This window comes from Tripterygium wilfordii, chromosome 9, assembly GCF_013401445.1.
Source record: "Tripterygium wilfordii isolate XIE 37 chromosome 9, ASM1340144v1, whole genome shotgun sequence".
Taxonomy (NCBI): Eukaryota; Viridiplantae; Streptophyta; class Magnoliopsida; order Celastrales; family Celastraceae; genus Tripterygium; species Tripterygium wilfordii.
Window position 1 is genome coordinate 5250018 of NC_052240.1, and position 10704 is coordinate 5260721.

General features: G+C 38.1%; 1 protein-coding gene across 4 annotated transcripts; it reads left to right on the forward strand.

Moving 5' to 3' along the window:
• The first annotated feature begins 345 nt into the window (after positions 1–345).
• On the forward strand, positions 346–9803 carry LOC120006130 (protein INVOLVED IN DE NOVO 2-like). 4 transcript variants are annotated; one of them, XM_038856037.1, is made up of 9 exons: positions 346–627; positions 748–849; positions 1956–3242; positions 3449–3630; positions 4549–4638; positions 4739–5023; positions 5439–5648; positions 6829–7067; positions 9482–9618. In XM_038856037.1, exons 3-8 carry the CDS (start codon positions 1976–1978, stop codon positions 7063–7065), a joined length of 2271 nt encoding a protein of 756 aa, XP_038711965.1. In that variant the 5' UTR covers positions 346–627; positions 748–849; positions 1956–1975; the 3' UTR covers positions 7066–7067; positions 9482–9618. The 4 variants fall into 4 exon arrangements, with proteins under 4 accessions (XP_038711965.1, XP_038711964.1, XP_038711966.1 ...); XM_038856036.1 differs by having other exon boundaries at positions 807–849; XM_038856038.1 differs by lacking the exon at positions 748–849 and having other exon boundaries at positions 5439–5649; positions 6979–7067; positions 9482–9803.
• Positions 9804–10704: the final 901 nt, after the last annotated feature.

Sequence of the window (10704 nt, forward strand, 5' to 3'; positions counted from 1 at the left end):
ATTGATTTGGAAAAAACTGTCAAAAATCTTTTAATGATTATTAAAGGAAGGAAGTTGAGATATATGGGTGGGAAAAAGGGTAGTTTAGGATATTAAATATTTTATAATTAATATGGGGTTCTTTAGGAAGTTCAATGTGTGTACTGAAAACCAATTAAGAATGTGTTAAGTAATTGTGTGTGTTGAGTCCAATATTATGTACAAATATCGACTCTCTCACTTTTATTAGTTTGCTTTGACTCTTAACTGTTTTTTTTTATGAGTTTTATAAATAAATAATATTTATCGGCTTTTAAAAAGAGATTGAGATTATTCTAACTAAAATGGATGCGCCATGCGCGGGAGTCCGACTAGTTTATTATACAAATATGAGGGCAGGTGTCGGCCTGTCAGGTGACATGAGTCCCTCTGTCTCTCCATTCTCTTCCTCAACAACTGACGTTCCTAAACCGTGAACACGACGACGAAACCCTAACCGGCAGCTCGTCTCGCACTGTCGCTCGTGCACCACGCTGAATCACCGCGGATCACGGATCACCACTGCTATTATTTCATTTAATAGGAGAACCATTGCCTGTGTAGAATCACTGAACCAGTGCCTGTGGAGAACCAGTGCTCGTGTAATCGGTAACTATCATGCAATTATTTTGTTGTTTTACACTTGTCATTACTAATTAATGCCATTACTTCCCATTAATTTCCCTTAAAGAAAAATCTGTCTTTGGCTGGACCTGCATTCCGGGTCAGGGTTTAGGGCTTTGACTCTTGTGGTTGTGCTGAAGTTACTTGTGTTGAAATTTGAACAGGGATTTGTTTTCTGGATCTTCATTGTCTATATTTGATTTTCTGGTGAGCTTCTCATATTTTTAAGCAATAGTTTATTTTCGTTTTCCTTTTATAGCATAATTTAATTTCCTATGTAGCATTGTTTAGAATCCAGACTTTTAGCCTACCTTAGCTGGCAATCTTGTCATTTTCTTTACATTTTAGATTTTACCGGCTGATTTTGAAAAGCATTGCTGCCTTGCTGGTCTTCAATTTACTTTTGAGTCCAATTATTCACTACTTCTGACCCATTAATTCAATTTAGTAATGTCAATCCACTGCAAGAGTACTTGCTTTTATGTAAGTGCGTCCTGATTGTTGGCATGTGATGGAGTGTATAGTAAGAATAAAGAGTTGATATGAATGGAACATGTAATGGATAATTGGAACTTCATTGTCTATATTTTTGTTTATTCCTTGTTTGATTCTCTTCTAAGGAAGCACATACTTTATTCAATTTTAAGTGACCATCACCATGTATGTTAGCTTTTGTACAAGTATGTCTGTAGCTTTTAATTTTTGTGATGTCAGATTATAATCAGATGCTAAATGCCTAAATCCTTTCCTAATAGCTGGAAAAAAATACTAACTGACCAGTCAGACCAGACCGGTTGAATTGGTAACACCCCCCAGACCAGGTCGATCACTGGTTTGGCTTCTAAACATTGCTTTTGGTTACTCAGCTACATTATGTTGTGTGATGGGTATTTTGAATCGGTAACGCCCCCCAGACCAGGTCGATCACTGATTTGGCTTTTAAAACATTGCTTTTGGTTACTCAGCTACATTATGTTGTGTGATAGGTCTTTTGAATCGGTCATGCCCCCCAGACCAGGTCGATCACTCGTTTGGCTTTTAAAACATTGCATTTGGTTACTCAGCTACATTATGTTGTGTGATGGGTATTTTGGTAATTTTCTGGTTGTAGTTGGTCTTTGGAGTTAGAATTAGGAACTAGGAAGCTATCCAGAGAAAAACCTTTTTTTTTTGTAATCTGTTATTGGTTGCTCAATCAAGAATCTTATCACATCATCTACCAGCTGCACAAAATTCCTTTGCAATAGATGCAAATTGTGTAAATCAGAAAAATATGAGGAGTTGAGTCAATTAATATTTCTTTCATTTTTCAGGTGCCGTCCAAAAAGTTTTAATGGCCAGTGTGAAGGATCAGGGCTCAGATGAGGATATCTCAGACATCAGTGAGTCTGAAATGGAAGAGTACGAAGTTAAATCTTATGAAGAATTGAAAAAAGGAAATTACTCTGTGAAAACGTCAGATGAGACTTTTAGTTGTCCTTACTGTCTGAAGAAGAGAAAGCGGGACTACCTTTATAAGGATCTTCTACAGCATGCTTCTGGTGTAGGCAAGAGTAGTTCACAAAAAAGAAGTGCGAAGGAGAAGGCTCATCATCTAGCTTTGGTCAAATATTTGGAGAAGGATCTAGTGAATGTAGGGGGTCCATCAGACCCTGTGGCTGTGGTTGATCCTCTTGATGGTTGTGGCCACGATGAGAAGTCTGTGTGGCCTTGGACAGGTATCAGTGAGTCTGAAATGGAAGAGTACGAAGCTAAATCTTATGAAGAATTGAAAAAAGGAAATTACTCCGTGAAAACATCATATGAGACTTTTACTTGTCCTTACTGTCCGAAGAAGAGAAAGCGGGACTACCTTTATAAGGATCTTCTACAGCATGCTTCTGGTGTAGGCAAGAGTAGTTCAAACAAAAGAAGTGCGAAGGAGAAGGCTCATCATCTAGCTTTGGTCAAATATTTGGAGAAGGATCTAGCGAATGGAGGTGGTCCATCAGACCCTGTGGCTGTGGTTGATCCTCTTGATGGTTGTGGCCACGATGAGAAGTTTGTGTGGCCTTGGACAGGTATTTTGGTTAACATTCCAACTAGAAGGGCAGAGGATGGGAGATATGTTGGAGAAAGTGGTTCCAAGTTGAGGGATGAGTTGACAAAGAGAGGCTTCAACCCAATAAGAGTTCTTCCACTCTGGAATTACAGGGGCCATTCAGGTTGTGCTCTTGTCGAATTCCACAAGGATTGGCCTGGGCTACATAATGCCATGTCATTTGAGAAGGCCTATGATGCTGATCATCATGGAAAAAGGGACTGGTATGCAAATGGTGCTGAAAAATCTGGGATTTATGCTTGGGTAGCTCGGGCTGATGATTACAATTTGTCGAGCATTGTTGGAGAGCAATTGCAAAAAAGTCGAGACCTTAAATCTATTTCTGAAACGATGGAGGAAGAAGAAAGAAAGCAAAATAGACTTGTATCCAACCTTACAAACATTATTGAGGTCAAGATGAAGCACATTGTTGAGATGCAGTCACGATTTGATGAAACTGCAGTCAATCTCGGCAGACTGATGGCGGAGAAAGACTTGCTTCATAAATCCTACAACGAAGGTTTGACTTGCTATAAGGCCCAGGTCTTGTTTTTCTGTACTCTGCATTACTGGATAGTGAAAAAGCTAGTCATTATCTCTCTTTGGGCAACTGGCCGTGTTATATTTCTAGCTCTTGTATTTCTCAGCTGCCAAATTTCTTTATTACTTTAGAATATTGTTCCTGGTATCACACTATTTTCATGGTATATTTGTTCACATTCATAGAGGTAAGAAAAATGCAACTGAGTGCAAGGGATCACTTTCAGAGGATTTTTAATGACCATGAGAGGCTCAAGATCCAATTGGAATCTCACAAAAAAGAGCTGGAATCACGTGTTGAAGAATTGGAAAAACGTGAGGCCCGGAATGAAAGTGAAAGGAAAAGGCTTTCTGAAGAGATTGAAAAGGTACTATTTGACCAATTCTTTGATTGATTGTTGCACTTTTATCCCTGAATATAGTAATTTTCTAGTCATTAGAGAGTGTCTTGATTAACTTTATTTATAACAAGGATGTGGTTACATTCCCTGAGAGCCATCATCTCGGAGCCAAAGATATATGTGACACGGTTCCATGTCCTATCTTTGGTTTTCATTTGTTTATTTTTTTTTTATTTTTTTGTCTTTCCCAGTTTCCTCTTTGATGCGGTATTCATCTAATTGCGAAGCAGGCTTTTAGCTATTTTCCCCATGTTTGTGTGATAATCAACTATCTATTATCCCTTTTTCTTTAGAAATTATGCAAATATCTCCTTTCCGGATACAAACAGGCATGCCTTTTCAGAGAATGTCCTTTTTTGGTAGTGTGTAGTGGTCCAGTGGACAATGCACTTTGCAAACTTTACAATGAGTCTCCCAATCTTTTGTCCTCATTTCCTCTCTTTATTGTGTATATTACATATTTATATACATAGATTCCTACATATGTTATCCTGCCACTCCTCTTATGTAATTGGATGGCTGGTCTCTAACGGTTACGTCAAGGTACATGATATGAAAAGTGCTAGTTGACCGAATTACCTGACCAATATGGTTGTTCTCTCACATTGAACTGTGTTATTAAGAGTTGAGCTGCCTAGTGTACTACACAGCCACATGATTATGTTTGGAAGCAGTTGCAGTTTGGTAAATTGTGTATTTTTTTTGCTAAGTGGATTTTTCTGCATGTTCTGCCATAATTGTCTTTTTCAGTTGGAAGAGATGGCATCGAAAAATTTGGTAGATCTGCTAGCTTCTTTGCTGCTGCACTATCAATTTGAGTTTTTAAAATGCTTGATATGTAGGCGATGGATGTGCTTGCCAACACTAACTTTATTATTCTTTCAGAATGCCATTAGAAATAGCTCACTGCAAAGTGCTTCTTTGGAGCAACAGAGGGCAGACGAAAGCGTCTTGAAATTGTCTGAGGACCAAAAGGTATTATATATGTTTTAGGGTGCTTAAACCTCAATCATTATATTTCCTTATTATTTAAGGAATAGACTGGTGATGTGATTGGGACAATAATTTCTTTTAGAGGGAAAAGGAGGTTCTTCATGAAAAGATCATTCGGCTGGAGAAGCAGCTGGATGCGAAACAAACTCTGGAGTTGGAGATTGAGCAAATGAGAGGAAAGTTAAATGTCAAGAAGCACTTGGCTGATGGCGATGTGAAAGTCATGCAAGAAGTGGAGGAAATCCTTAAGAACAAGAGAGAAAAGGAAGAGGAGCTTGAAGATTTAGATGCATTGAACCAAACACTAATTGTAAGGGAACATGAGAGCAATGAGGAGCTGCAGGAAGCACGTAAAGAACTAATTAACGTGGGTAAATTTATTTTGTACAACTTTTGAAAATGGCTCTGTAAGTTAAATTGACAGTATATCTTCATTTTTTATCATCTTACCAGATGTTAGGGAACTGCAAATGACCTAGATAAACTGATGAAACGACTAATGGAAGCAATTGCAGAAGAGCTTTTTGAAATACACTTACTTAGCTTGTATATTGCGTAAATTATTAAATCGGGGGTTTTACTCATAAATTTCAAGGTCTTTAAAACTATGGTTGAAAGTAGAATAAATCCTTTATGCAAGCATCTTCCCTGGTATTAGTTTGATTTATAATATGCAGCACTACTATACATCCTGTCAACCGTGTCTCTCCTTGAAGTTTTCTTGCCTACATCACTAGCTTCTTTAGCGTGGGAAGATTTACTAATTAACTTTTTTTTTGTAGGGTTTGAAAGAAATATCAACTCGTGGTTATATTGGTGTTAAGCGAATGGGAGAACTTAATAACAAACCATTCCACGAAGTGATGAAAAGAAAATATAACCATGAAGAAGCCGAAGATAAAGCATCTGAATTGTGCTCATTGTGGGAAGAATATCTCAAAGATCCAGATTGGCATCCTTTCAGAGTCATAACAGTTGGAGGGAAAACTGAGGTTTGCCTTTCTTCAATCTCATAAAATGATAATATCTAGCCCTGCAGCTTCTTCTTTACGCAAGTTTTGTCTAGTCCATACTATGCTCTGTATGTTATTGTCTTAGGATAATAGGATCTTAATACTCATGCTTATGGATAAATGAATTTTTTTTGCTCTTTGAAATGGCATCTGAAGTTGTAATTGTCCCCTATTTAGGTAAAATGTGTTTCAGTTCTAAAAATTTACAGACTGTTCCCCCTCAATCTCTAGACTTTTATAAGTTGGTGTGATTTAGTTCTTATGTGTTCGATTCTTTCCTATGTAGTTCTTAACTTCTTATAATTTGGTCTGGACAGGGGTGGGTGAGAGAGATTGTTCGCTAAGCAATCTCCTTGTGAGGACTCGCAAAATGTACATACTGCATTGTCAAACTGTCAATAAAGGAAGGATAGCATAAGAAAGTAAGAAACGAGGTCATTCGAGCTAGGTTTGGTGTAGCACCTAGCAAAGAGAAAATTGGGGAAAAAAATCGTGTAAAATGGTTCGCGCACATAAATTGTTGTTATATTAGTGTGGTGTGCAAGGAGTTGAGGAATTTCAAGTTGGTGAGAATAAGAACAGAGTAGGGAGACCAAAAAACTTTGATAGAAATATAGTTGGGGTCACTGGCAAGTGGCAACAAGCTGTTCTTGGAATTGATAGCTTGGGGCTGGTTTGGTATGAACAGAATTTAAGGAAAGCTGCTGGTCAGTTTAAAATTTAAATTGAGTTACTTGTTGGCTTATCTGGCCTGAGAGGAACAACAGGATGTTCTCTGTCAAAAAAGCTTCTCTGGACGACTTCATCGATAATTGGCTTTCAATATTCTAAGAATGTCTTTGACCAAATTTCTCTAGATGTAGCCTAATCAGGGTCTGTTGGGGTGTCATGCTGTACTTATATTATTATTTTTTTGTTGAGGTTTGTCTAGTTGTAGCCTTGTTCTTTCTCTTTGGATTGCACCGTCTTTCTGCCCCTTAATTAAATTATTTTGTGTTTAAAAAAGGATAGAAGGGATAAGAAAGATCATGGACTCTGGCATACACACACATATATATAGTTTCTTCTTTTTCGAAGTGCTCCCCACTTGCTTCTTGGTATTGCTTCTGGCATTGTTGACTTAAATCAGTTTTTTTTTTCCTTGTTCTAATTGTTTCAGAGGATAATTGACAATGAAGATGAGAAATTGAAAGCTCTAAAGAATGAGTTTGGTGATGAAGTGTATAATGCTGTGACAACTGCTTTAATTGAGATAGTTGAATACAACCCTAGTGCAAATTACGTAACCTCAGAGTTGTGGAACTTTAAGGATGGAAGGCGGGCAACTTTGCGGGAGGGAGTTTCATTTTTATTGGAGCAGTGGACTTTACCAAAACGCAAGAGGGGAATATATTGAAGGTTCGTATTTAATGTTCAATTTTTCTACTGGTCTCTATAGTTACAGGTAACTTCCACACTGACAGTTTTTCTTTTTCTAAAATGCCCATGGTCATGAGTTCTTTGTTGTCATTGGCTACGTAGTGTTAATATTAGTTACTTTGCCATTCAAGTTAACTTGTTGGGTTTAGGCTTTTCACATCATAAATATATATAAAGCTCTTCTCACATGCGCACCAACTTTACGTACTTGTTCTTCAATCATAGATGCACGGGGTCCCAAAGCAATTGTGCGGTCCCCACTTTTGTTATGCTTTATCATCAGCCATTGGATTTGGAGTGTAATAGTGCGTAAAATTGGTGGCTATAGTTGGTATGCATGTGAGAATTCTTCTATATATGTATATATCTATTCCAACACTCCCCCTCACGTGTGGGCTGGACAACTTTGATGGCCCAACACGTGCACAACAAACAAGGCCCAACACTAAGGCAACAACAAACACACAAAGGCTCACACTTGGGGCAATAATAAATTGGAGTTTAAATTGCTGAAGCTAAGGTTTGAACCCAAGACCTCTTGCTTCGATACCATGTTAAGGTTAGTTACTTTGTCATTCAACCTAGCTTTTCACATCATTTATATATATATATATATATATTCTAAGTTCTTAACGGGCAGTAAGTTGGGATAGTCCTCTTCCTTATGATGACTTATTTGCACCCCAGCTTTCACTAACTACACCCTAAAAAACACAAAAAACCCTCATTTATACACACCCCCTCCTGAGCCTACTTTCCTCCACATTCTCTCTTTCCCTCCTCACGCTCTCATCGGACCCAACATCCACCTCCTGAATCCAACATCCACCTCATGGATCCACTCATCGAACCCAACATCCCACCTCTTGGATCCACTCATCAAACTCATAAGGCTCCAGCTTCTCCCCAATGTTGGTGGTCAAGATGTGGCACAGATCCGAGACGGTGAAGTAACCCGTGTTGTCCTTGTCCAGTACCTTGAACACGTCACGGAGTTGTCGATCGAAGGGCTCAGGATTCATGTGCCATGGAGTTTTGAACAGGGAGCTCATCAAGCCCATGTAATCTCTTGCATCTGTCATCTGTTTTGAACACATGTCTTATTTGGTGCTGTCAGCTGTTTTGAACACGTGTCTTATTTGGTGCAAGCATCTTCCAGGAAACCTTTATAGCATATAGATTTCTCCATATTTGTTGAAGCTGGTTGAACAAGTCCATCAATTCCTCTTGAAGCTTTCTTTAAACAATCATGGAACCAGAACTCTGAGAATCGAGGCCATCCGATCCTTTATCATTCAAGCAATTTTGAGCTAGGGAAAGCTAGGGTTGAAGATGAATCTGATTTGGTTTGTTTTTTAATTTTCTTTAATCTCAGTCGTTGGTGAGATCCAACGGCTGAGATTATGTGGTGCAATTTGTAAAATTTTAAAAAAGAACAAAATGGGGTGAACTCATAATTTTTTTAATTTTAACTGGGGTTTATTTAGAGTGTGGTGTACTTAGCAAATAATGGGGTGCAACTAAGGTTCATCCTTCCTTACATGGTCTCACATCCATCCTAGCCAGCAGGGCCCAGGATCTCCGGATCTGCAAGAGTGTTGCTGTCTCTGAGGGATCAGTCAGTTATTTGGCCGTAACTGTCTTAGTATGCATTTGTTACTCCTTATGACAAAAAATGTTTTACCTTGTTTACCAACTCATCCTTTTATAGTTGCACGAGATATTAGGTTCTGTTGGCGGTTTGGGAAGATCTTTACTGCTGTGAGAGAACTGCTTGGTTTTTGTTTTTGTTTTTATTAATATATGGATCTTAGCTTGTAAACATTTTAATGGGTGAGGAAGAGTAAGAATTGTACCATGTAATACAGATTTCATGAGAAAGAAGAGCTAGTTCAAGAGCAGTGGAGACAAGGAAGTTTGATCAGGAAAGTTTTTGTGCATAATATTAATGGATGCAACTCTACTTCTACTTGTCTATCAGGAAGTGTGGATAAGTCATATTACCTTGAATATGTGTCTGCAATTTTAGTTGCGTGACTTGAAATTCAGATGATGCAGATATTATATGTGAACAGAGCTATGTGTGCCTTGTCAAAGAATTGCTAATTATGCCAAATTTCTTAGACATTGTTTCATGCCCTTGAGTTCAGTTAATATTTCATAACATGGCATCTTCTTCACCATGTGTTTTCAAAACAAGAATAGAAGCTTATCATGCATTGCATTTATCATATTATTGCATTTATTGTTCTATTTCTTTCTTTTTTCTTCTGATAAGCTGCAATATATTAGTTGAAATCATAGAACTTAATGAAAATAATTACTTGATTGATTTTTTACTGAGGCAACGTACAATTTGGTCATTTCCTCACTTGAAAACGATATGGTTACAGGAACCAGAGTGCCAAGTGCTTAAAGATGGAGCAGAGGTCTTAGAAACTGGAAGACAAGTAACCTGCACATCAGATTATGTAACAAACTGTCATGTAATAATTGTGGTAGAACGCATCTTCTCTTTGTAAAGTAGTGTCTTAAAAATCTCCGTCTAAATTTGTGTTAGATTAAGCATAAACAATCATGTGCACTAAGAACTGGCAACCAGTTTATCTTCCCTGACCCTGCTAACCCCGCTAACTGTAGCAGCCTGGTTTAACCTGCATGTTGTTTGAGAAACATTGCCTGGTGTTGGAATGCGTCGATCGTTGTTTTCCGTTATTGTCTGCTGTTGGGTGTGAGGTCTGATAAAGCCTGACCTGCATCTGAACAGATGCAAGCTCAGTGCCGTTGGCATTGGCACAAGGTGGTTAGCAGTAAGGAATCTCAATTGCTATGGAAATTTTTTTGAGGATACCAAGCAAGTTATAAAGCTCCCCCAACCTTGTGTTACATCCTGTCTGTTTCGTTTTCAAGTCAAAATTTTGAGAAATTATCGGTGACTCATTGGCAAATTAGGGAAATTTGCATCTTTGAGTTCTTTCTCAGGTGGGTTTTGGGTCTTGGGTCCAGAACGTCTCTTTTCTGTCTTTGATTGTCAAGTCGATCGAATCCTTCAAACACTTGAAGGGATCGCTTTATTTCAAGGTTTTATGCTTCTTCATGTTGCAACCTCTTAAACTTTGGGCTATGTTAGGGAAATTGTGATATGATACTCTTTTCATATAGTCTGTTGTAGCAGTTGTAGTTGATCTCGTTAGTTAGCAATTTCATTTGTGTGGTTTCACCGTTAAGTGTTCCGTTAGTCTTCCTGTAATGTTTGTTACTACAATAACAAACTTAGCTTAGTTTGTAAGACAATTTATGAATGATATCGAAATGAAGAGTTTTCTTCAGCATTTGTCTTGTCTGATTTTATATGTAATTCTCTTCCCTCTATTGCTAGGGTTAGGTTTGACAGAGGTTCTACTTCTTGCGCAAATCGCACAATCAACAATTTGTTGCCATGGATAATCAAATCATCCATCCATGATGAGCGATGAAGCTCATCTTGAAAATTGCCTATCCATCATTGAAGCTAAGCTGGAAAAGGTTAGTGTTCTTCTAACAAACCTCCAAGCAGCACTCACTGTAGGTTTTCGTACAACTCAGACATGATCTATTACGCTATGAAGCAAGTGAA